The 27718-nt window shown below is 38.4% G+C and overlaps 1 protein-coding gene across 3 annotated transcripts in view; it reads left to right on the forward strand.

Moving 5' to 3' along the window:
- Nucleotides 1-27718, forward strand: part of TPRG1 (tumor protein p63 regulated 1) — a 156423-nt gene that overhangs the window by 38757 nt on the left and 89948 nt on the right. For 2 of the 3 annotated variants that reach the window (XM_017956042.3, XM_017956045.3), the window contains exons 2-4: nucleotides 2643-2731; nucleotides 2937-3167; nucleotides 11201-11292. In XM_017956042.3, coding sequence (XP_017811531.2) covers nucleotides 2946-3167; nucleotides 11201-11292 — 314 coding nt within the window. In that variant the 5' untranslated portion in view covers nucleotides 2643-2731; nucleotides 2937-2945. The remainder of the gene's footprint in view (nucleotides 1-2642; nucleotides 2732-2936; nucleotides 3168-11200; nucleotides 11293-27718) is intronic. The other variant, XM_017956049.3, reaches the window with a different exon arrangement.

Raw genomic sequence — 27718 nt, forward strand, 5'->3', positions numbered from 1 at the left:
TGAGAGTTTCCTTCTTTCCTGGATCTCAAACAGTTTGGTCTCAGAGCGCAGAGCTTCCCCAAGTGTTTCCAGAGAAGACAGCCTGAGGGAGAGGAAGTGGTGCTAATTAAATCCTCCCTCTGTTTTCCAGGCACAGGAGCCTTTCGCAGATGTCTGTTGTTAGGCGTGTGTTCACAGAGTGCACAAATACAGAAGCAGGCTTTCCTTCCCCAATGGCACAAACCTTCCTTCACAGGTTATAAAGAACTTTAGAAATGCATTTCCTTCCAACACCCACTGTGATAAAGGTGGCAGACCTACATACATAGAGCATGTAGCTGCCAGGGACAGGGAAGCCAGAGTGCCTCCTCTCTGTCTCTTTTCTATCTCTGTCTCTGTCTCTGTCTCTCTCTCTCTCTCTCTCTCTCTCTCTCTCTCTCTCTCTCTCTCTCACACACACACACACACACACACTTTCTCCTGCTTCTTCATTCCTCATTTTCTCAGAGACCAATTTCTACCTTTTGCACACCTAACTTTAAAAAATTACCTAAAAGCTCAGAGACATCTTTTCTGTCATAAGGCAGCATGATATGGTGCCTTATGACAGACGTTGGGTGTGCTGTACTGGGGGCACGGTTGGGAGGCCAGCTGCTACTATGACTATCAAAGTGTGACCCTGGGTGATTCCCATCTACTCTATGTTCCTCGGAAAGACGGGGAAAGAGTAAGTAGCTCTTCTAGGATTGCTGGAAAGATCGGATAAGAAAACATATAAATCTTAAAACATGTAAAGCAAACGGTGTAAGGCTTTCCACTTGTAAGTTACTTTAGCTGTGTTTTCTCCTACATTCAAATCCTCAGGGCAAACATGTATATAGATCCACATTTGACTGAGAGAGTCCAGTTCACTCCTATCATCCTGACATAATTGCCAGTAGCACCCTTTTCATGCCAAAATATCCAAAATTAGCTAATAAATTATAGGATCATACTATTTTTACCGCTTATGAATACCCTCGTTAATCCCAGTTTCAAAAGTAGAAGCTTGCTGGGGTTAGGGGCTTTTTCTCACCTTCCTTTGTTTCACAAGAACCAAAGAAATTGATTAAAAACCACTTTTGTTTAAGAACAAGGAGGTGACTCAGAATAATATGGCATTCCTACTTTCATGTTGACAATGGACATGAAACTTTCTAGGATAACATGCTCACTGTCAGCTTGAAATGATCTGAGTGCACATTTTGCCAAGCTACCATGTGCCTTCTATTTTATTTTGCTTTGCTTTGTATGTACAAAATAGAAACCACTCTATTATATTTATTTATTTTAAACCATGTGTGATCATTACTAGCACCCACAGACATGGAAACAAAAATAAAAATCACCTCTAACGCTGTCATCTAGAGATAATTATTGTTAATATTTTATTTTACTTCTTTTCAGGCCCTCTTTTTAGATGTTTTTAAATCCGTTATATCATACATGTATGCCTGTATATACATATGCAGGTACATTTCCTTCCTTCCTTCCTTCTTTCTTTTCTTTTCTTTTCCTTTCTTTCTTTTCTTCCCTTTCTTTCTTTTTCTTTCTTCCCTTTCTTTTTCTTTCTTTCTTTCTCTTTCTTTGTTTTTTCTTTCTCCTTTTTCCTTCTTCCTTTCCTTTCCTTTCTTTCTTCCTTTCCTTTCCTTTCCCTTTTATCTTTCTTCTCTTTCTAAATTATTTTAACAAATTGGAATAATATTATTTATAATATTTTGTAACTTACTTTTTTCCATTTATAATATATTTTGGATATTTTTTGGTGATGAAAATATACACTCACACTTGTATTTTATAGTATGGTACAACATATTTTATTTAGTCAACTTCTTACTGATGGATACTTTTTTATTTTTATTTTTTGGTGTTAGACACAATGTTGCATGAATGTCTAATGTTATTTTTATACACAGTGTTCTTCGATGAGATATAAATTAGTGTGTTTTTCTTTTACATATAACGTGGTATATTTTTCTATTAGATGGGATGTTGTAATGAACAAAGTTCGTTGTTGTTGTTGTTGTTGTTTTTTGAGACAGGGTCTTGCTCTGTTGCCTAGCCTGGAGTGCAGTGGAATGATCTTGGCTCACTGCAACTACCACTTCCTGTGCTCAGGTGATCCTCCCACCTCATCCTACCGAGCAGCTGGGACTATGGGCACATGACACCATGTCTGGCTAATTTTTGTATTTTTTGTAGAGACTGGGTTTCACCATGTTGCCCAGGCTGGTCTCAAACTCCTGAGCACAAGGGATCTACCAGTCTCAGCCTCTTAGAGTGCTGGGATTACAGGCATGAGCCACGATGCCCAACTGAACAACTGTGTGTGTGTGTGTGTGTGTGTGTGTGTGTATGCAGGTGCATGCGTGTGAGTCTTTGGGTATTCATCTAAATTATTTCCTTAGAACAAATTTTTAGAATTTGAATTTTTCAGTTTAAAAACATGTTCAGTTCTAAGTGCTCTTATGCTCTATTATTACCCAAGAAGCACAAAAGAAAATGCATTATCATTGCTTTTAACTCTTAAGCTTTCAGTCTGGTGAATTTTCAACCAAAAATGCTATGCAATTTTGAAAAGAAATTGTCTGGTAATTATTTTATACAGCTCTTCTCTTGTTCAGGTTCCTGTCTCCTGGGATTAAAGATGAGAAAATGAAACTACTTGCAAACTCCTTTTCTCTGTCCGGAGAGTCTCTCCTTCACTCTTCTGGTAAATGACCTTGCAGGATTATGGATGGTATTTAGAAATCTGTGTTAGGAAGCTGTATCCACCAATGCCTCTGTTTAGTTAACATGAGGGATGTTTTTAAGTTTCAGGAATGGCATTTGCTCATCATATTCTGTTTTGCCATAGCTAGGACACAGGTATACAGGCAACATTTTTTTCCAATGAGATTTTTCTGCCCTTGTTTTAGGCTGAAGAAATGTCAACAACTGGGAGTTTTGAAGGATTCCAGGCTGTGTCCCTGAAGCAAGAGGGAGATGACCAGCCCTCTGAGACTGACCACCTATCGATGGAAGAAGAGGACCCAGGCAAGGACCCGATGCCAAGACAGATTTCAAGGCAGTCAAGTGTGACTGAATCTACTCTTTACCCCAATCCTTATCATCAGCCTTATATCTCACGGAAGTACTTTGCTACACGGGTAAATTTATTGGTTCCCTTAAATACTACATAAAAATTCACCATAAAACATCTTAAAATCCTTCTGTGTATCACATATTTACCGAGCGTATTCACATTTGTTTCATGTAATCGTCATAATAATCATGAAGTAGGTATCCTTATCCCTATTTAAAGATGAAGGATCCGAACTTTAGAGAATTTAAAGATCTATTTTAGATTCCAGAGGTAGTATTAAGAAGTATGTTCCCCAGCTTCCTTCTTTGGTTCCTCAGTTTGTGTTTATGCTAAACCTGATCTCAAAGAACTAATATTCTGTAAGGAGAGAACCATAGTAGCTAGAATACAAAGCTGTTAACCCGGTGAGGGTATTCATTGTTTGTGTGGAAAAGATGTGGATAATGGAGTGGAGAGGGTTGCTAAGGATGCACTGACTCTCTAAGGTTTACAATGGGGTGCTCATATTACGATGTGGGGGCAGGTAGCGTTAAATCTCAAATCTATAGCTACCGTCTGGAGCTGAGCTCTTTTACCTGCGCAATGGAGCTGGGAAAGTAGATGGATGGGTAAGTAAGCAGGAGGGAGCTCGTATATCTAGATGTTAAAAAACAGTATTTTTAACTTTTAACATTTGGATCCAGTGGAGAGTGCTTCATAGGTTTCTAGTACCTTTCCCTCTTGAGCTCATCCTCCTACTTAAAGATCCTCTTTCCAATCCTTCAACATTCTTATTAGCACAGTCATGGTTAGCTTAGGGGCTATGATCAATTGGGGGCAAAATCAGGGAGTTTACACTATGGCAACAGAGAACATCTCATTTTCATGTGACCGTGGGAGATCTCTTTTTGGAAAAAAATGTATTTCAACTCATTCTCATAAAAAATTGGGGCCAGGGTTTTGTAACTTTTCCAAAGCTTTAATTAATAAATCCTGATTTGGTTGCTTTCAAAATATATCTTTGGTTTAGGTAAAGTTTTAACTAAAGCAACTTAACAAGAGTGTGTGTGTGTGTGTGTGTGCGCGCGCCTGTGTGAGTCTGTGTTTAAACATTGCATATACTCTTATGTGCAAGATGCTTCAGTAGGTGCTATACTATATGTGTGTTTGTGTGAGTGTTTCTGCATATGTAGAGCATATGGTTTGTTTTCCAAAGTATGTGAACTTTATTCAATATGCAAAGTTAAGCTGTGTGATATAGCTGCAAAGGAAATCAAAGCATCTCTTGGAGTTGTGCTATCTTTGATATTGATGATGTCAGGGTTTGATGATAGAAGAACACACTGTGATATAGAATAGGAGATTTATTATTGGGAGCTGATTTATTATGAGAGCTGGCTGAGACTATGGAATATTGTCTTCTCTGAATCTGGTGTTGGGCCTGAAGTTAGAATAGGCCAACCAGTTGGCAGTTGTGAAGAGGAAATAGGGAAAAAGAAATAAGAAAACAATTGCATGGACAAACTATAATTTCTGGTGACAATGTTTAACTTATGAGGAAAAACTGGAACCTATGTCTGTCTCCCACCAAGTTTAACCTTGATGGTGTGAGGTCACTTGTAGAAGCTAGTGCTTTCATTACTGAGCTACACACTTAGCCAGCCCAGGAAGAGGAAAATCTTAGAAAGAAAGCCTGACCGCGATGGAAGGAGATGCAGGTACAGGGGCTACCCCTTGCCATCAGGTAAACCAGGATATCAGTTGCCATGAACATGAGTTGTCACAGTGCATGGTGACCTGCGCTGATCTTCAACAGGGAAAACAACTTATGTTTCAATTCTGCCTTTTGAATATTACACAGGTGTCTATTGTTGGCAGTCCTAATTGGGAAACACACCCAAAAAAGCAATTCTAGAAAATGTAGCTTCAGCTTAGCTAAACTGACAGAGACCAAATCCACTAAACATGATGATTGTATTGGTGTTGCACCATGTAGGTTATACAGCAAACGCACATCCTTTATCTGTTTGATTCCCCAGAGCAATACTGGGAGGCAGGCAGGAGAGGGCTTACCATCCTTGTTTTAAAGATGAACATATTGAAATTTGAGAAAAATGAAGTGACCTGTCCAAGTCATATAATGTTTGTGGAAGAGCCGCAGCTAGATTCCGGGTCTTGATTCTGGATCTTCTTTCTCCAAGTCCAACACTCTCCTAACCATGTACAATAGAATTATGGCTCCTTTATAAGTGTTTTCAATGACTGATTCCAATAAATTTGAAGAATATCTCTTTCATTAGGTGTATCGAAAACAATCTTAAGTTCTCAAAAGCTTGTGAGGGAAAAATCTTCTAATTATTAGTGAATCTAAAGTAAACCTGAAGACTCTGGGGACGAATAGGGAGATTTTCCCAAGGTACTCAGCATTTGCCCTCCTTCAGACCAACAGACATAATATGAAGAGCTCTTATTGCCATGTGAGTAAAATAAATGTGCATTCACACAAGTGAGAACAATGGAAATACAACTGTTGGCTTAACTGAAATTTATAACGATAAACTTAAAAAACAGATCCAGCTTTACTAGCTTATAAACCACAAGTCTGCTAATGGGTGGTAGTTGAAAAAAACTGGAGAGAAATGTGTGTGTGTTGGGGGCGGGGGGGGGGCAGGATATTGTATGTATATGCATGTATTTCCTCATCTACAAAGTATAGATAAAACACCAATTTTATACAGAAATTTAAATAAGCTAACTTTGTAAAAGTTCTTAGTAGAGTGCATAACACATCTATCAATATTTTATAAATGGCATCTCATTGTTGTTATAAATGCTTTCTCTTTTTTCTTGACTTTACATCCACTTTTCTGTAATTGGTCATAGGAAAGAACATTAAGATGCCCATGACCTCTTCATGATCTTCAGGGTAAGATATAAATGTAGACATATAGGGTCTGTAGCAGTAAAAAGGAAGCTAATTCATTTTCTCAAGGGATAATTCAATAAGATCAAGAGTCTCAAAGATTCAAATCTATGAAGGAGTCATGACAAAATATGACTTCTTGAAGCTGAAATGAGATCTACAGATGATATAGTCATATGCTTCTCAATCTTTACCATGCAAAACGTTATATTCTAGATTTCCATAAAGTCTTTGGTGATACTGATGCTCTCTGTCCTGAGACCACATTTTGAGCACCAGTGAGATAATCAAAACACTTGTTCTCAAAGGAAAACAAGGCTCAGAGAAGGGAGAGTTGCTTGCTCAATGTCACAGTAGTTAGTGACCACTGACTTGCCCAAGAGGGTAGCAAGTGGCAAAGCTAGGGCTCGAACTAATTTCCCAATTTATAATTAGATTCAATTAAAAAGAAATCAACTTCTCATGGAGTAAGAATTTAAAGTGTATATGTTGTACATTCAGAAGGGTAGTCATTGAGTGGAGAAATTACATGGTCAAGTATTTTATATTATTAAAATGTTTTAAAATTATTGCACAGGAGGTGGTTTATTGAAGAAAAATTAGAAAATGTAAATAAGCAAAGTAAAATAAAGATTACCATTGCCCAAATTTAACCAAAATGTATTAAATCTGCTCTTATATATTTAGGTGCATATTCTTTTTTTCTTTCACTTATATATACACAATTTCTTGTGTAAAAATGGGATTATATGCCAACTATTATTTCCCATTTCAATAACATACTTCCATAATACAATTTTTAATAGTTTTATAATATCCAACTATAGGAATATACTACAATTTATTTAACTTTTGTTGTATATATAGGTTTCTTCCTGTCTAAATTTTTTAAGCTAGAAAGGAAAGTTACTCACTGGCTCCCTGTAGCAGGATAGTGCTCAATTTCTCCAGTGCCAGGAGTAAACAGCCAATGCCATAATCAGAAAGAAGCTCAATTATATGAATTACAAATTAGATTTACAAAGAGGTGACTGACACATAAATTAACTATTGACCAACAAGTCAATTTTAGCATCATAACCTCATATATGAGAACACATCTCTCAATACTGGATCACAAAAACAAGTATATCTGGCCGGGCGGCCTGTAATCCCAGCACTTTGAGAGGCCGAGGCGGGCGGATCACGAGGTCAGGAGATCAAGATCACAGTGAAACCCTGTCTCTACTAAAAATACAAAAAATTAGCCTGGCGCGGTGGGGGCGCCTGTAGTCCCAGCTACTCGGGAGGCTGAGGCAGGAGAATGGCGTGAACCCGGGAGGTGGAGCTTGCAGTGAGCCGAGATCGCACCACTGCACCTCCAGCCTGGGCCACAGAACTAGACTCCGTCTCAAAAAAAAAAAAAACAAAAAAAAAAAACAAAAACCCAAAAAACAAGTATATCTGGCCCCTTAAACCTCCTGTATCCTTTATGGGTCACTCTGGGATGTTACTTCCTTTCCTCAGGCTTCCAACCTATTATCTATTTTATGACACTGTGTGCCTCTGACTTAGCTTAGGAGCTCCCACTAGAAGGGTCTTGAGGAATATTGAATCCAACCTTTGATGCACACAAATGAGGTATGACTTGGTGCCAAGGTCAACCAGCAACTTCTGGGCCATGCAAGAACTAGAAGACAGGCCTGGAACCCAGAACTCTCGATGCTTTCTACCACAGCCCACTGCCTCTGACTTTGAAAAATGAATGAAAGGTCACAGAAACAAAGATCCAAACCACTTGCCATCAGTCTGCTTGGATAACCTTTTCCTTTGGTTTTAGTTCATCTGCTATTATTGCTTAGACATATCTAAAAAAGGCCTAGTGGCTTCTCTGAACAAAAGTACCCCTCAAGGCTAATAACTAGAGGTATATTATGATAATCTTCTTGGTTGTGGAGACTGATATTCAAAAGCAACTTCTTATGAAAGGAGCAATACTTAGTCCACATGGGGAAAGATATTTTTAAACTCTCTGTAGGACTCTATATTTGCAGATACCTTATCAGAAAGTTGAAAGCGATTTGGGATGGGGAATTATCTCTAAATTTATACTCGAGAATGTAAATTACATACAAACTAATGGGACTGAAACTATTTGATCTTTTAATATTTAATTAACGGTTCCCCATGGCGTTTTTATAGTCTGTGTTCTATTGTGAGCAACGAGACTTTAATAAGCAGGTTCAGGACTTCCCATTGTGTAGCAAGATGTCATTGCTTCCATGACACTAATTTGGCTTTCATACTCTCTTTCCCTCTTCTCTTGCTATAGGGTTCCGCGTCTTGCTCTCACATTGGGAACAAATAAATATATTGGTTGTGTTATTGCCGGTGTGGGCTTCTTTCTGGTGTAGAAAATAGTCATCTCACTGGGCAAAAGGTTTCTTGACTCCCTCCAACCCTGAAATCCTGTGAAGATTATTAAAACATAAATTATTTTTCTTTATGAGAGCAGAGGACTAACCACAATGAGATACGATACATTCCCTTCATTTTCAGGTAAAGACAAATTTGCTTTGACTTTAAAAGACATATCTGATTTAGAGCTGATTTTCTTACTTTATGTGTTCATTGCAAAGTGACTCCAGTCTGGACATGACAAGAGAGACCGAAGTGTCTGAGTTTGCAGAGACATTCTTTTCTATACCACTGCTGTTTAGCTAAGGAGCTCATTACATGGAAAAAAATTAGCACAGACATGGACATTGTTTGTGTGACAACTGGCCTCAGGCTAGTCTAGCTCAAGGAAATGTAAGGAAACAAACACATATGTTTTCAAAATTCCCCCAGTAGGTTTGCTTTAACTAAAACTATTCAGTGCTAGACTATAAAAGACAATATTGCCTGTTATGTTGTGTCGGATGATGTGTACATATTATTCCACCATATTTCCCTGTTTGTCTTAGGCTGCATGATGTCTTCGAGCTGATTATTCAATTACAGTAAACATTGGATCCCCAAATTCTGGTATAACTATTTTCCTATATAATGTCAGCCATAATGGGAATGATGATAAATATTTTATTAATCAGTATTTATCATTTTATATATAATAATATAATATATATAGTGTTTTGTAGCATGACTCAGTTACAGTTATTATCTTATCCATCTAATAAATGAGCAAAATGATGTGTAGAATAACAAAATGGTGTATGGTGGATCCTCATAAGAAAGGCTGAGATTTAAACCTAATGTCCCAGACACAAGTCAATGTATTTACACTTTTATATTTGGCACTGAATGACTAAAGTTAACATATTATAATAACTATAATAGTAATATAGGGGAGAGTACAATTCTGTATCTGGGTGTATTTTCCTTCTGGGTTCTATAAGGGCTTGACCTACATTTTTACCAAAGATAAGAACTGCACAGTGAGAAGATTGATAGAAATCCAGAGGCTACCAATTCATTCTGTAAAGAACATGCTTTATTTTTTGTGTCTAACTTTTGAAAAGGTATACAGCAAAACATCACCTTCATATTCTATCTTCATCACATTCTTTGTGACCCATAGGAAACCAACGTTAATAGTTTCTATATATCCTTCAAGAGTTACTTTAGGCACAGAGAAGCAAATACAAATATTTGTTTTTATTCCCTCTCCTCCTTTTTATACAGAAAATGGCATATTTTACCATCTCTTCTGATCATTTTTTTCTTTCATTTGATAATACATTTAAAAATCTTTCCATATGAACACAATTTTCTTCACACCTTTAATAACTTCATCATATTGCATTGTATGAATGTATCCTATAATATATATCCATAGTTCTTTATTGAGAGATGTTTGTGGTATTTTTTCCAGAAATTTTTGCTATCCAAAAACAAGCCTGCAAAGAATACTTTATAGATATGTCATTTTGTATATATGCAAAAATTTCTTTAGTATAATTTCACAGAAGTGAAAATCTGGATCAAAGGATAGATCATTTTCCATTTTGATAGGCTTTGCCAATTATTTTCCATAAGCGAGGCAAATAAGGTTTTAAAAATTCTACATGATTATATTCATCTTCACATATCTTTGGCAAAGTGCCTGGCATAAAAGCATTCAATAAAATGCTTATTTTAGGATTATTTCATTACTCTTTAACTCTACTTAACAATTTTTTCTTCTGAAAAATATTAGTCTCACTACTAAGTTATATTTGTTGAGACCAAAATTATGTGAATACAGGAAGAGAGACCCCAAAAAATACCCATGTTGAGTCATCAAGGGAAGTATTATTTTTGAGAGGACAAGTGGGACTGGAAGAGTCAGACTGCATCACAGGGAGCAGAGGTTGAGTGTAGGGAAAATTGTCATAGAATCATAGGCAACTCCCCTCCAGAGTCATCTAGCCCTGTCAGTGGGGTCACTGGAGGTGACTGATGTTGGCACAACCTTCTCTGTTGAAGTACATTTGAGCAGTGGTTCTCTTAGTGCAGCCTCCACACCATGAGTGGCTCCCAAGGACTTGTTAGAAATACAAATTCTCAGGTCCCACCCTGGTCCAGCAGAATAACATTCTCTGGGTATAGTTCCAGAAATCTATGTTTTAACACATACTTCAGGTGATTCTGATGGGCATTGAAATTTAAGAGTCATTGAGCTAGAGAGTCTATGAACTTGCTAGAACAGATGGCAATCAATCTTTAAGCTAAGGCTGGGCCTATAAGTAGTAACACCTGTTCGGGGAAGGCTGCAGAAAATGAGGTGAGGAGACAGACTGAGTTTATCTTCCTGAGTCAGCTAAAATTTATTGTCAGAGTGTTGGAAGAAGGTTATTTTGTGTTTTATTGACATGTGCTCTAGGAAAAGAAAAAAGGTTTAATTTAAAAATGTACAGATTCCTAAAGGCTTTGAACTTTATAATGCTTGTTTGGGAAAAATGTTCCTCTGAAAGTGGCTGTCTTCATTTATATATTAAAATCTGAGTAAGATTGTAGAAGATGGGGCCTAGACCACTTTTTCTCCACCCAAGGAGAAAAGCTTGCTAGAGTTCAAGACTAAGTTCTCTGGAAGGCAGTTAGGCATACAGGCAACTGAATAAACCATATCCTTTGTGACCAGCTTTCCCGAGAAGCTGCTGGAATATACTAACTAATCGTAAGAGCAAAGTGGGCTAAGTCTGCTCTAAACTAGGTATTTTCTTCTTTCCATCTAGCCGGGGGCCATTGAGACTGCCATGGAAGACTTGAAAGGTCACGTAGCTGAGACTTCTGGAGAGACCGTTCAAGGCTTCTGGCTCTTGACAAAGTGAGTAGTTACAGCTGAGTGAAGGGCCGTGGAAATACAGCGTTTTCCTTGACATCACTGTAACAGAATAGGAGATGAACCTGTGGTAGAATTTGTCTGGTTGCTACATAAGATAAATGATTGAATTATCAGGCTAGTCACATTTTCTGGCATTCCATGGGGATGGTATGACCAGATATGACTCCTATGTATGACCAGATGATATGACTCCTATAACTGTTTTCTGGGCTGGTCCCCTCACTCAACTATCACTACGTCTACCTTAGGTCAGGCCTGTATCACCACTCTCAGAGACTGTTATATCGGCTTCCTAATTCTCTCATTCTAATCTCTCTTATTTAAAATCACTCCCCCTATAAACATATTGAACTACTACTCATCTCATTTTAGGTGTCACAGAAAGAAAGTCTGGGAAAGAAGACAGATAAAATCAACATAGACACTTTGAATTTGATCTTATATACAATCATATGAACAAGAAAACCAGGGAAATCATGAAGAGAGCTAAGACAGGTGCATTTCCAGAGTTAGAATAAAAACCAAGTCTAACATTCAAGCCCTTATTGTGTCAATAACTGCCTGCATTCCCCCCAAAGATTACCTTATCCGTAAGAGCTCTGATTGATAACTGCCTGCATTCCCCCCAAAGATTACCTTATCCGTAAGAGCTTTGATTGCAGATGCCACCACAAAGATGGTCACATTTCTAGCCTTCCCAGAAATTATATTGTTTGTGTGACCATCTCTTTCCCCGCCAAGTAAATATTAGTAATACCGTGGTCTTTATAATAATAAGTAAAATACCCCCATAATAAGAGAAAAAGGCAATTATTTTTTACTACAGAAGACTTAATATTAAACAGATAATTTGATTAGACCACCCAGTTCAGATACTTGATTAATTTAGTAAGTTCTGTTTTCTGGCTTAGTAACTTTTTTTGTTCGTTTGTTTGAGACGGAGTCTCTCTCTGTCACCCAGGCTGGAGTGCAGTGGTGCGATCTCTGCTCACTGCAAGCTGCGCCTCCCGGGGTTCACGCCATTCTCCTGCCTCAGCCTCCCGAGTAGCTGGGACTACAGGCGCCCGCCACCGCGCCTGGCTGATTTTTTGTATTTTTAGTAGAGACGGGGTTTCAGCATGTTAGCCAGGATGGTCTCGCTCTCCTGACCTCGTGGTCCGCCCGCCTCGGCCTCTCAAAGTGCTGGGATTACAGGCATGAGCCACTGCGTCCAGCCCTGGCTTGGTAACTTGATCACAAAAGGGTTCAGCAGAGAAGCTCAGTGATTCCTATGCCTTGAGCAAATAATCATTAATCTTTAACTCCTGGGCAGGATGTCTTGTTAGACTAAGTTTCAGGAGGGCAACACTTGAATGTTTTACCATCCAGGCCAGCAGAACAAATTTTTCAATCAGTGGGAAGTAGCACCATTATCACCTGTGAGTTCATCTGACTGATCACCATTTTATACTATTGTTCCAAATGCGATCCAGGCATTAAATACAAATGAACTCTTAGACACCAACCTATCTGTCAGTTTTGGGTTTTTGTTTCTTCACGCATAAAATGGAGATAATAGTATGTATCTGAAGAATTCTTGAGAGGACCAAGTGAGATAACATTGGTAAATTAGCAAAACACCCAGCACATGGACTTTCAATAGCAGTTAGTGTCCCTCTTTGTTCACAAGTAGTAACTGTTAGTGAGAGGCTCTTTTTCGTAGTGTCCGCCGTCATTTCTATCCTATCTATCTCTGTCATTTCTGGGTTACCGCTAATGAAAAGGAAACTCTGTAATTCAGGCTTTTTCCTAATTCACTTTTACCAACACTCATTTCATTTCCCACTCCCCACTTTCCATCCAGAGTGAAATTTGACTTCTGCAAATGAATAGTCGGCCTTGATTAGAATAGGTGTCAACATAGATTTTGGAGATCCAATCAGTAGTAAACACTTAACTAATTTGTTTCTAGATTGCAACTCCCTTACAAGAAAGAATACATAAATGTGGTATTTCTAAATCTAGTCAGGGCTGTTGTTGAGTTGTCAGATAACAAAACTGGTAATTTCTTTAATATTGCACATTTTAATTAGTTTTATTTATATAGAAATATGCTTTTTTGTTTGCTTGATTATTTTTATTCAGTGATTATAAAGATGTGTCGACATAAATTGTCCAAAGCTAAGTCAGACTATGAATTGTATTGAAGCTTAGCACTACAATTCTGCATGCTTGATTTAACATCAACTACAATGATTGGTAACATCAGTAGTTTTCAGAAAAATATGAACAGTTGTCCCCCAAAGACCCAAACTTTGAACCCAGCTTGAACCTAATAGGAAGCTCAAAAGTTGGTAAGGCCTATCTAGAAACTCATTTTACATTTCTCTTTTGTTTTGTGGTAGGTATTTAAATTAACTACAACAATGAGGGATGAGTCCTGCATACATGCAATTTCTTACTATCATATTTGCTTGTTTGCTTGCAGACTTTCTTCCTTTGCACTTTGGAACCCATCCATCTCCTTTAAATCGTAGTTCCTTGGTGTTCTTTTAGGTCTTCTCTCTGCCAAAATCCTTTACCTCCTCTTCCCCATTAAAACCTACTTTCCGGAAAAGTTCTGATTTCAGTCATTTCTGCCATAGTGAGAATTTGACAGTTTATTTTCTTTCTTCGTGGGTTCCGAGATGCGTTATGCAATGGAAAGAGCTGCTAGTTGTAAAGACGGTGGTTCAGGCGTCTGGTCCAAATAAATAAGGTTCCTAGTCTAGCCACTGTTACTTTTCAAGCAGAAAAGTAAGAAAAAATAATTGTCAAAAAGAGGAGCATTCATGGAGGATTTGAATGGCCTTTCATATTTAAGCCTTTTTGTTTGTTTGTTTGAAAATTCTAGCACACCAAGGTAGGGAAAAGCAAAAACAACAACAATGAGAACACATAAACAAAAATCCCAACTCCCCCAACAGCAACCACAAAACAAAAAAACTAAACAAAATAAGCAAACATGCAGGCCCAGAAAGGTGAGAGCTTGCAATTACTCCTGGCTTCTTTTTATAATGGAATGAGACCCATTTATTTAGTTCTTATGAATTATAGGAGCTGTAATGTGGACCAACTGCCCTAGCCTCACCAACCACACAAGATTCTCTTTTATGTATGACAAAAATGACTGAGCTTCATGCACATTAACTTTTAGCTCATTCCATGGAGATGGGACACTCCTGGCTGCTTGTCTAGCAACCTGGCTGCCTGTCTAGCATGTCTGGCTTTGGAACAAGGATTCTCATTTCAGAATGATGAGAGTAAAAGCCCTTTTACTGTGTATAGCACATTATAAATTATTTTCACATCTGTGAACTTATGTTAGCTTCACAACAACTTTGTTGGTTTTATGATTCCCATTTTATAAATGAGGAATGTGGGCTGGAGAACATGAAGTGCCCAAATGAGGAACGTGTAAGTGTTAGAGCAAGGAAAATAGACTGCACCCCTGCATTGGCCTTGAGGCTGATTGGGTTCTAATTATTTCCAAAGATGCAGGGGTGAGTTGATTGATGAACTCAGCTCAATCTTTAGTCATGTTTGATCAGAGTCCTTTAATCAGAAATAGTTTGATGTAGGAGGGCAAGGTGGGAATTGTCAAGAGAAGAGACTGGAAAAGAGCCTAAGGGCCTTTGCATCATGTTAAAGAACTTAGGTTCTATCCCATATGTGATGGGGAGGCACTGAAGGGTTGAGAAAGTACAATCAATTTCCATTTTATAAAGATCACTATTGGCCCTCAACCTTTCATCTAAAATTGTTGGGACTAGATGTGAATCAGAAATGAGATTTTTTTTCAGATTTCAGAAGAATAAAACAATGCATATGTTGTTTATTTTACTAACATTAAGTTGGTAAAGTCATTTTCCAAGAAGTGGTACTCAAATTAATTCAGGTAAGCTGCTTTGTGATTCTCTAAATTGACATGGACACATTATTCAATAAAGTCAGAAAAACAAGTTTGCAGGCACTTCGGAAGAGAACACAAAGAGAATAAACAGAGAGTCCAAGAGGGGCACTGGAGAGATGCAGCCCTAAACTTCAGCTAGATCCCAGTTTAGCTGACATCATTAAGAGAATTCTAATGAATCTTCAATTGGGATTCAGGCCTCCAGCCGAGCTCATCCAGGAGTGTTATATACAGCTACAAAGGCAGGATAGTATTTATTTCCACCTTGCAGTTTCCTATTACCCTTTTATTGGCCCTTCTGAAACAAAACGATTATTTTAAAAATTATGTGTATGCGTTTAGAACTGATCCATTAAGCCGGCACCAAGGAGAATGTCTTGACACTCTATGGAATCTCAAAAAGTATGATATGATGGCAATAAAGCGGCTCTTCGGCAGAATGTGTTTGAAGTGTCTTTGTCTACAATGGTTAAAGAGACAGGAGGAGACAGCGCCTTCCTCCACACACGTTAGTGTGAAGTGGTCGTGGTGGATTGTTGTTCTTATTCTTCTTATTTCTCATTGAGAGTAGTTGCCTAAGGTATCTAAGAAGCGGTAATTCTTGCTCTTCATCTTTGTAAAAGATACTGAAAATATGTTTCATTATTCCCCCAAGTCCACCTGGTGTCTATCCCAGGGCTTCAGTGTAATTAATATGTGAAATCGGACTGTCTATGCGTAACATATAGACAGTAGAATCAAAGTGAAGTTGAAGAGTCAGCCAGGTGTCATAGAGAAAGCACTGAATTCAGAATCAGAAGGTTTGGCTTTGAATCCTGGATCTACTACTTACTATCAGTAAAGCTGGGTGAACTTGGATAGGGTTTGTCTTTTTAATTTTTTTAATTGGTGAATTTGTTTTAGTATGTCCTTTTTTGCTTTAATGTTCGATTTAATATGTCCTTGTTTTAATAGTTTTTCCTCTGTTGTGCAAAGATTCCCCATGTAATAGGTCCTTTAGTTCATTAGATATTTACTATTCTTGAAAGAAGCAGATCCACTTTTAATTTTTGAGAGATATATATATATATATATATATGATTCCAGCTTATATTTATGCATTCTTGCCAAAAATTGTTACATATTAATAATGACACTTATTGAGCACTTAAAATGCACCATATGTTTTGATGTCCATGCATTTGCTATTATGAGAACAAATGCATATAATTATTTTTAACTTTTATTTTAAGTTCAGGGGTACAAGTGCAGGTTTGTTACATAGGTAAACTTGTGTCATGGGGGTTTGTTGTACAGATTGTTTCATCACCCAGGTATTAAGTCCAGTACTCATTAGTCATTTTTCCTGATCCTTACCCTCCTCCCACCTTCTACCTTCTGGTAGGCCCAGTGTGTGTTGTTCCCCCTATGTGTCCATGTGTTCTCATCATTTAGCTCCCACTTATAAGTGAGAACATGGGGTATTTGGTTTTCTGTTCCTGTGTTAGTGTGCTAAGGATAATGACCTCCAAATCCAACTCCATCTATGTCCCTGCAAAGGACATGATATCATTCTTTTTTATGGCTGCATAGTATTCCATGGTACATGTGTACCACATTTTCTTTATCCAGTCTATTATTAATGGACATTTAGGTTGATTCTATCTCTTTGCTATTGTGAAAAGTGCAAATGTATATAATTTTCATGATCTTCTCTAAATGGAACTTCTCTTAGTTTTTTCCTTATATTTTTCCTGATTACCATATAGTTTTTATAAAGTTACTCAATCGTTCACCTATTATCAGACAATTACTGTCCAAACTGTCAATGACATACAAATGTAAGGGTTTATTGTTATTCTTTCAAAACTGAATCTCCAAGTAGGAAATATCTATCAGTGGGGCAGAGTAAGACTTTATGATTGGAAAGATAAATGAAACTCTATGAAGCATCCCCATTTATTTTTGGCTATTTCTACCATAATACTATTTCTATAGCACTTTATAGTTTAAAAAGTCTCTTCATTTCGATTAATCTTCACAGTAACAGTCTGAGGTAGGAAACATGACCTTCAGTTTATAAACGAGAGAATCTAGGCTCAGAAGAGTGACACGGCTCTGAAGTTGCAGGAATAAGGTTCCAGCCTGGTGTGTTGCCTTCACTTTTGCCATAAGAGCCTTTCCACTGTTGTGCAAAGATGCCCCCTGTGCCTCGGTATTATATTGTAATCTTCGATGGACAAGGGTTGCCTCTTTCATATTTGGCATTCCCTGAAGAGCATACTGGCTGGATCTCCCCTGCAAAAACTTATTTGAAAAACAGAGAATGCTGCTTATTGGATTTGGTGCAGTAAGCGGAAGTGTGAAGGGCATCTGTGCTTCATTTAGGAAGATGCTGCGGAAGAAAGGGCTCTATTAGATCTTTAAATAAAGAAAAGGGCAGCCTGGGAGACAAAGGAACATTGAAGAATAGGTGATCAGGGACTGTTTTCCAAGCACAGGACTGCCTCTTTTAAGTATCCTGGTCCCCAAAGCGACACTGCGTGTGATCGCTTTCACACCTACGATCCTATGCAATTCTCAAACAGACCCATGGGAGCGGGCAGTGAGGAACTATTGGCTTTATTTTACAGATGAAGAAACCCAGAGATTAAATGACCTGTCAAAGGGCAACCACTTATTAAGGGTCACAGGAGGGCTTGACTTCATGACACCTCTCTCCCAGGCTAGTTGTCTTCTCATTACACTGCTCTTGCTGCCTTTGTGATTTTTTTTTCATCTCCCAATACAGTGATCACTGCAGTTCAAATTGGTTAAATAATCTTTGTGCCTGTGTCTGTTTTCTTTGTTGACTGTCTTTTTTATTTTATTTTATTTTTTTTATTTTTTATTTTTTTGCAGGGAAGAGGATCAGGGGTTCATTGGGCAGGTTCAGAGACCTTTTCCTCTCCAGATCTTTCTCTGGTTTTTGCTGTTCATTTGACTTTATTTAGTCTTTGACCAGGAAAAACAAAAAACTCAAATGCAATGCTGATGGACTAAAGCCAATCACACTTTTACCTTGTCACAGTCTCATTATGTTATCAGGACTGCTAAACTAATTATATAATAAAAACACTACTACCAATAATTAAAAAGCAAAAAGATAAAAAAACCTGGAAATCAGGGATTTCTAATCCTTATTAAATCATAAGGAACCGAATGATAAAAGTACTATGGAAATTACCATTTCTGAATTGCATCTTCTACTCAACCCCATGGATTTTTGTACACGCTCATCTAGTCTAGACCCCTGCTATTTAAAGTGTGGTCCTGAATTCAGCAGCACCAGCATCACCTGGGAGCTTTTTAGCAATGCTGACCCTTGGTCCCCACCCCAGCCAGGCCTGCTGAACACAAATCTGCATTTTCACAGGATCCCCAATTGATTCCTATGCACATTAAAATTTGAGAAGTATGCTGGTCCAGATCACTCTCATGTTCACGCATAAGAATTTCAGTGGGTTCTCACTGCTTCCATATATGTCTGCTGCATCCACAAGCCCTTGTATGTCATGACTGAGTTTCTCTCTCCAGCCTTACTTACCATTATGAGCCTTTACAAATTCTGTCAGTCAAATTGAACTGCCTGCTGTTTCCCCAAATTTCCGGTGCTATCCTTTGGCCTCATGATTGCACTCACCCCATTTCCTCTGTTTTGTATGCCTCTCCCTTTTTTCTGCTGACCCAGGCTTCTGTCATTCAGGGATACCAACTCCACAGAGCCTTTCCATATTGATTCAACCGGAATAATCTTATCTCCCTCTTTGTGCTCACATTATATGACACAGTGTAGTTCCTTGTGCACATTGTGAAGAAGGCACTCCTTCAGGCAGGGCCTGGTTCTGATTCACTTATATTCAGCATGTCTCAGCCTAGTTCCCAGTGATTAGTACAGTGTGTGGCATATGGCTGGGCTCAGAACTTACCACACACTTGGCTCAGATTTAGTTCTGATCAAGTAATCCACTGTATGAAGCCCTTGGCTGATACTAGCAGGGTCCATCTGTTGTGTCCTGCCTCCGTGTCCATGGGCCTCCAAGCAACTCAAAGCCTAGTAAGACTTGCCTGTCTTGGGTGAAAGCATTCAGCCTAGAAAGTGCCTCAAATCTATCAAGATGTTAATGACCTGTGGCAGGACTCTGGCAGCAACAAAAGCATCTTTCTTGCCAGAATCCATTTATACTGGGTGGGTGTTTTTGACAACCACTTAATTAAACACATTGCTTTTCTCTATAAATTCACCATGGCAGCAACCTTATCCTGATAGCGAATGGTCTCTGAGTGACCTGCATTATAAGACAGTGAGGGCACTTAGTTGCTACAGTCACAAATGTACTTGGAAGTGTTTATTTTCTCATGACTGCTACCAATTAGGGAGGACTCAGAAAAAGTCAAGAGGTGAAAGGAGTCTGATGCAGTGAAATGCCTAGCTCCATCAGTTAGCTATTTGGCCATGGTTGTACAAATTTCTTATGTCCTCTGGGCCTCAGTTTTATGATCTATAAAATAGGGATGTTAAGAGGGTTATTTCAATGCTTGCATTACTTAATAATGTACAATACTTACAACAGTTTTTTTTTTTTTGCCATACGTTATGTCATGTAAGAGTTGGCTTTTTATTATTATTATTAGTAGCAGTATTTATTTATATTCATACATTTATTTCTGTATTTACTGAGTTCCCTCTGTAAACCCAACTCTGCCCTAAGTGATGAACGTACAGTGATAAATAAGTCACATTTTCTATCCTCAAGGAGCTCTCAGTCTTGTGAGAAAGAAAGACATGTAAACAAAGTTACAACAGAATATGATACATGCTGATATATGGCCCTACAAATGATTCCATGGGAACATAAAACTCACTGTGTATTGTTACATTAGATAAAGAAGACATCAAGATTTTAAAAGGAGAAGGGATTTCCAAAAGAAGTGATGGTATAAAACATTCCTGGAAGGCCAGACGCGGTGGCTCACACCTGTAATCCCAGCACTTTGGGAGGCCAAGGTGGGCGGATCATGAAGTCAAGAGATTGAGACAATCCTGGCCAACATGGTGAAACCCTGTCTCTACTAAAAATACAAAAATTAGCCAGGCGTGGTGATGCGGCCTGTAGTTCCAGCTACTCAGGAGGCTGAGGCAGGAGAATCGCTTGAACCCGGGAGGCGGAGGTTGCACTGAGTGGAGATCACACCCCTGCTCTCCAGCCTGGTGACAGAGCGAGACTCCGAGACTCCGTCTCAAACAACAACAACAAGAACAACAAAAACATTCCCGAAAAGAGAAGAATACGTGCAGAGTAACAGAGACGGGCTCAGGGAATCACAAACAGTTCAATGTGACCGGATTATAGCGAGCAAGAGTGAGAGAACTAGAAACAAGCTAGAAAAATAGGAAAGAATGAGAACGTAAAGAAATTCTGAATGCTAGTCCAAGGAGTCTGGATCATATTCTCTTCTGGAGTCACAAACTGGGGATCCATAGGCCATTTCCACTCTGCTCCATGTTTTTTTAAATCTAATTTTGAATGTCTTCAGGAAGGCTGTGTGCTCCCAGCTTGCCAACACATTGCCACTGCCCATTGCCTTACACCAGCCCCTCTTTATTCTCTAATGCAGTGTGCAATGGTGTGTGGAAACCAGCTCTCAGCCCTTCATGAGAGCCATCTGTGAGTGTCTCTTCCAACTTCTTGTTCAGGAACCTCACCCTGGTGTCTTGAAATCAGTTATGACAGTTATTTATACCAAGGTAATAAAGTCTAGACATTATTATTATGATTATTTTCGAACTTGTGTAATATTGACAGCACACCATTGCTTTTATGTTGCCTTCATGGCCACTATAGGCATTCTGTCTTAAGGTACCGAAGGATATCAAGTAGGGTGTTGACATTGTTAGAAATGCGTTAGGCTCTGGAAATAATTGCTCAATCATTTAAGCATAGTCTTCATTATTTAGGAGCCTGACAGTGTGTTTCCTTAAAGCAAACAAGACCTCAGTCTTAATAGTGAGGCTATCAACACTTTTAGACCATTTTAACAGCAGTTATACAAACAACGTTGATAGCCTGTTAGGAGTAAACATGCTGCTTGATTTACAAACAGTGCATTGTCTTCTCTCTAAGGGGTTTCCTAGGTTGTGCCAAAAAGTCCTGTAGGCAAGGTAGGGTGGGTTTAAGAACAGCAAATAGAGCAGGAAGGGTGAAGAGAAGGAAGGCTGTGCTTCCAATGGTCTGTTCAGGGGACAGAACTGCACAGTCCAAGAGTTGCTGTGGTTTCAGAAATGCTTTGCTCTGTGAATTAATTAAAAATGTAGAATGCTAAGTAAAGAAAATTACCAGGGACAGAGAAGGATATTATCTAATGATAAAAGAGACAATCCACCAAGAAGATATAGCAATTCTAAATGTGAAGGTACCAAGCAATAGAGTTGAAAAGTACGTAAAATAAAAACTGATAGAACAGAAATGAGAAATAGAAAAATCCATAATTATAGTTGGAGACTTCAACACTATTCTCTCATTAATTGGTATCACCGCTAGACAGAAGATCAGGAAAGATTTAGAAGAACTCAACAACACCATCAATCAGCTGGACCTAATTGATATTTATGGAACAATTCATTCAATAACAGCAGAATGCACATTCTTTTTAATCATCTACATTACATATAGATGCTGATGGAATATTTTGCTTATGCAAGAGCTACCATATCCTTAGCCACAGAACAAAACTCAACAAATTTGAAAGAATTAAAATCATACAGAGTATGTTCTCAGACTACAATGGAGTCAAACTAGAATTAAATAATTAAAAAAATAGAAAAATGTCCAAACACTCGGAAATTAAACATATTTCTAAATAATTCAGTGATCAAAGAGGGAATCTCAAAGGAAATAAAAAGTACAATAAACTGAATGAAGAAAAAATACAACTTATCAAAATGTGTGGGATGCAGCGAAAACAGTGCTGAAAGTGAAATTTATAGCACTAAAGAAAAGTGTACATATTAATTAAGGGAAAGTCTCAAATCAACAACCTAAGCTCCTGCTTCAAAGAACTAGAAAAAGAAGAGCAAACAATCTCAAAATGAGTAGAAGAAAGTAAATAACTTAGATAAGAATAGCAATCAATGAAAAAATTAAACAAAACAAAACAAAACCAAAAAACAAAAACTATAGAAAAAATTAACAAAACAAAAATTTGGCTCTCTGAAAGGATCAATAAAATGGAAAGCATCTAGCAGGGCTGACAAAAAAAAAAAAGAAAGAGAAAAGAGGAGACACAAGTTACTAATATTACCAATATCAGGAATGAAACAGGGGATATCACAACATATCATTACAGACGCTGCAAATGTTAAAGAGACAATCAGGGATTATAACTAACAATTCTACACATATTGATTTGACAACTCAGATGAAATGAACTAGTTTCTCAAACTATTACTACTCACTCAACATGAAAGAAAAAAAAATAACTGAATAGCCCTGTAACAATTGGGAAATTGAATAACTCAGGAGACTAAAGGCAGGGGCAGGGGAGATCATTTGAGTCCAGGATACTAGCCTAGGCAACATAGGGAGACCCTGTCTTCACACACACACACAATTAGCCAGGCACACAGTGGTTCACGCCTGTGGTCCTAGCTACTCACGAGGCTAAGGCAGGAGGATCGCCTGAGCCCAGGAGTTTGGGATTGTCTCTCTGTAGCCCTGTCCCGGTGTCAGGCCTCAGTTCCACAGCAGGGTAATTGGTGAGCATCTCCCCCGCCTTTCCCACCAGAGTTCCTGGAGGAGGAAGCAGGACTGCTGTACAGGGAGGGCCGCGGCAGCTGCTCTTCTGTCCCTGGCACAGGGCTTTGCTCAGTGTGGGCAGTTTTAGCCCCTGAACTGAATTTTTCTTTTCTCAGAAGTCACGCTGGGTGCTTTGGAGCTGTCATGTTTTTGCCTCTTACCTTGAGATTGACTCAGTTGTAGCCCTCACTGTGAAGAAGTAGACAGAAGCTTCTTTATCTGCTGTTTTGATACAAGTTGTTACTACACACTTCTTACACTGTAACTTAAAAAATGCAATCAATGTAAAGTTGTAACACATCAGCGTTCTTTCAAATGTTGATTTCAGTGAACTTTTTTGTGTGTGATTTGTAGAAAAATAAATAATAAATAAAAAACTGTAAAACTATGGTCACGCCACTGGTCTCCAGCCAGGGTGCCAGAGAGACCCTGGCTCTAAAATTACGAAATTTAATTTATAATTAAAGATTTCCGGGCCAGGCGCAGTGGCTCACGCCTATAATATTTGAGAGGCCGAGGCGGGAGGATTGCCAGAGCTCAGGAGTTCGCAACCAGCGTGGACAACACGGTGAAACCCCGTCTCTACTAAAATACAAAAAATCAGCCGGACGTGGTAGCGGCGCCTGTAGTCCCAGCTACTCGGGAGACTGAGGCAGGAGAATGGCGTGAACCCGGGAGGCGGAGCTTGCAGTGAGCTGAGATCTGGCCACTGCACTCCAGCCTGGGCGACAGAGCGAGACTCCGTCTCAACAACAACAACAACAACAACAATTCCTCTAAAGGAAAATTTTAGGCTCAGAATTCCATGAAATATTTACAGAAGACGAACATTAATTTACTTTTTTTTCCCAGAAAATAAAGCAGAAGGAAATACTCCCAACTTATTCTGTGAAGCCACTATAACCTGATACCAAAAGAGTACAAAAATAAAACTATAGATCAGTATTCCTCATGACTATAGATGCAAAAATTCTTAAAATAATAGCAAATATAACACAGTAATTTTTTTAAAAAAATTGGTGTAAAAAGTGAGTATATTCTAGGCATGCAAGGCAGGTTCAGTTTGGAAAATCAATCAATATAATCAACCATATTAAAAGGTCAAAGCAGGTAAATCATATCATCATATCAAAGGATGCAGAGAAAGTATTTGACAAAACTCAGCACCCACTCATGATAAAACCAAAAAAGAGGAAAACTTTCCTCTGTTTAATAGAAAAATTTGCATAAAATCTATAGGTAACATCATGTTGTTGGGAAATGTCTAATGGTTCCCCCCTAAGACTTGGGACAAAGAAAGGGTATTCATTCTCACGACATTGAATACTCTAGTAATTCAATGTAATACTAGAAATATTTGCCAACACAATAAGGCAAAAATAAAATAAAATGCATACAAATCAGAAAGGAAAAATATTAACTATCTCTATTTGTGTATGACATGATAATCTATTTAAAAAATTATAAGACGTCTACCAAAAAAACCTTCCAGAACTAATAAATTATTTCAGCAAATTTTCAGAATATAAGATCAGCACCATAAGTCAGTTATATTTTTACATACTAGCAATAAAGAAGTAAAAGCTGAAATTACAAATGCAATAACATTTGTAATCATGCAAAATAAAGAAGAATTACTTAAGTACAAATCACACAAGTATGTATAGGACTTGTATGCTGAAAACTACAGAATGCTGATAAAAGAAATCACAGAAGATCCAAATAAATGAAGAGGCATACTGGGTTTGTAGATTGGAAGACTCAACATAGTAAAGATGTCAGTTATCTTTGAATTTGAAATACAAATCAAACGCAATTCCTATCAAAATCTAAGCAAGATATTTTTGTAGGTATAGACACATTTATTTTAAAATGTGTGTGGAAGGACCAAAAAAAGAATAGCTAAAACAATTCTTAAAAAGAATAAACTGCTCTTAACTGGAAGGCAGTTCCTATTTTCTGTGGTGGAACTTCAGTCTTTGGCCATAGCCGACTGGACAAAGAGAGGTTAAGTCATTAGACAGCCTGTGACCCGAAGGGAGAGCTTAAAGAAATGATCTCGGTGAACAAAACTATCTATCTTGGGAATCTGAACTGAGAGATACAGAGATACCACAGTTAGTTTTGAGAGCAGATCTGAAAATTCATGTACAGTCAGGACTAAGGAAACAATTAAAGGCCACAGGCAAGAAGGAAGTAAAGAGGAATGAATATTTATGGTAGTAGAAGTCATGCACCAGTCAAGAGAAACATGAGGTGTATAGAGAGACACAGGAAGCGTGACAGAGACTACTCTTGAGGGAGTAGCTTTTGCTCCTTGTGTCTTTCCGGGTGCCAGGAAGCCCAACTGTACAGTGGCTGGGCTTCCGTGGGATTCCTCAGAGTATTTTTACAGCATATTGCCTCATCTTGGGTTTGCCTGATCTGGGCTGTGTCCCCTCTACCATACAAGCTGTAACGAACATACTATAGTAGGCAGATCTCTCTCCTGCTTACAATAATAAAACAATGGAGGTGGCAAGATGTGTACATTTGTTCTATCTTGTCCCTCTGTTCTTCCCTCCTTGCAGCCTCCTTACAATGAGGTCTTGTTCTCCTGCCAGCTTCCTTGGCTTCTGATCAAGTGAATCCCCTCAAGTGAATTCAGAGGAGGAGAAGGCTGGTCAGGGGTGGGCCTCTTGCTAGCTCCTGGTGTGCTGTAGAGTACCTGAGCTATTCAGCGGTTTTGTGGGAAAGAGAGAAGGAGGGGCATGTGTCCAGATTCTTTTCTTTTGTGTAGCTTTTAAAATATCCTCTTACTGATGGTAGCGCAGTAGAGAGAGCAAAATTGCCTGGTCCTGTAAGGAAAACAAGTGGGAAAAGCGTCTTGATGGAACGTATGTAGCCTGGGATGACAGTCAGCTGGATTCTGGCCTTGGCTCTGTCACCTCATCCATGTCACTTTATTCAGGCTTGGTTGTTCCATCTGTAAAGTGGGGGGTCATAATCATTTCATGTGAAAAACAGTCATAAATTGCAAAAAAAATGTGTCTGTGCATGTGATCTGGCTTCTGCTCCAATCTCCCTCCATTCTCTTTGCTCTCTTGCCTCAGTCATGCTGGCTTCCTTGCTGTCTCGTGGACCTGCATGGATCCCATCTCAAGGACTTTGCAACAGTGTTTCACTTTACCTGGAATACTACTCTCCCAGGTATTCTCCTATTTCCTTTTTCTCCAGGTCTCTGTATTGACTCGTCTGTTTCCTTTTGTCTGTGTCCCCTCCTAGAATGTAAGCACCAGAGGAGATTGTTTTGTTCACCATTATACCATTGGTGCCTGGAGTACAACAGTGGATTAATTAATATTTATTGGATCGGTAGGGGGATTACTTCTGGCCTGATTACTTGGTATTGGTTTTCTAAAGAAATGCTTTCTTTATGCCGCACAGTGAGAAGTTCAATCGTAAATCAGTAACTTCACTTTTCAGCTATTAATATAATCCTGAGCTGCTGCCCTGTGTCTTCTGATGGAGGCTCATATTTGCCTCCTTCATTGGCTTCTCTGGCCAGGGTATCTAAATGAATGTAGCATAACTCCTTCAACTGGTACTCTCATGAGTTTCCGTTTGGATCTTTTTTTCCAACTGTTCCAAGTTCTGACTTCTAAGGTGTTCCACAACAGCTGCGTGCAAAGGGAACTTTACATATAATGCATGGTCTATATTTTAAGTCGCAGTAACTTAAGTATAACTTGCAGTAACTTGCAGTATAACAAAAATAAGACTAGTTACGCCAGAAAAACTGACAGACAGAAACCTTTCTCTTTTTCTTTCTCTCTCTCTCATACACACACACACCCCTATAAAACATATATATATATATATATATATGCACACACACACACATGGAATTAATGACTTCTCTTTTAATTTTTTAGGAAATTGAAATGAAAATATTTTATATGTCTGAAAACTATTATAGGCTTGAGGACTTCTCTTTCAGTAGATTTACTTCACTCATCCCCTCATTAACTCATTTGTTATTCAATAAATATACAAAGTGTTTAAGGGATATAGAAGAATCTTCATCATCATCACCATCATATTAATAACCAACAATATTTGTATATTTTTGTGTGCTTTATATTGCATTAAATTCTCCGTATGTCATATCTCTTTTATCCTAACAACAGTCCTATGAGGAATATACTATTATTATCTTTATGTTGGAGACACGAAAACCAAATCTTAGAATGGATAAGTAACTTTTACAAGATTGTACAGCTAGCAAGTGGCAGAGCTGCCTTTCCGACCCCAAACCTGTGTGATAGAAAGCCCGTCACTGCTCAGGAACCTTGCGCTCATCTGTATTTATCAGGATTGTTGGTGAAGATCAAAAGAGATGATATGTACATAGCTACTAGCACAATACCTGATCCATAGAAGACCCTCTTATGGAGGCTTCTGTTGTTATAATCTAAGAAAAATTCATGGCAGAATTATTCCTCAGTACATGTAAATTTCAGAAGCGTCAAACCTGGTGTGTGTGTGTGTGTGTGTGTTTGGGTGTGTATCTCTTTCAACTAAAACTTAATGTTTGCGATTTTTATTGAATTTTTAGAACTTACAAAGCCCTTTGTTTTATAAAGAAAAAAAATGGCCACTGTAATCAACTGCAACAACATGA

The sequence above is a fragment of the Papio anubis genome, chromosome 2 (genome assembly GCF_008728515.1).
Source record: "Papio anubis isolate 15944 chromosome 2, Panubis1.0, whole genome shotgun sequence".
Classification (NCBI taxonomy): domain Eukaryota; kingdom Metazoa; phylum Chordata; class Mammalia; order Primates; family Cercopithecidae; genus Papio; species Papio anubis.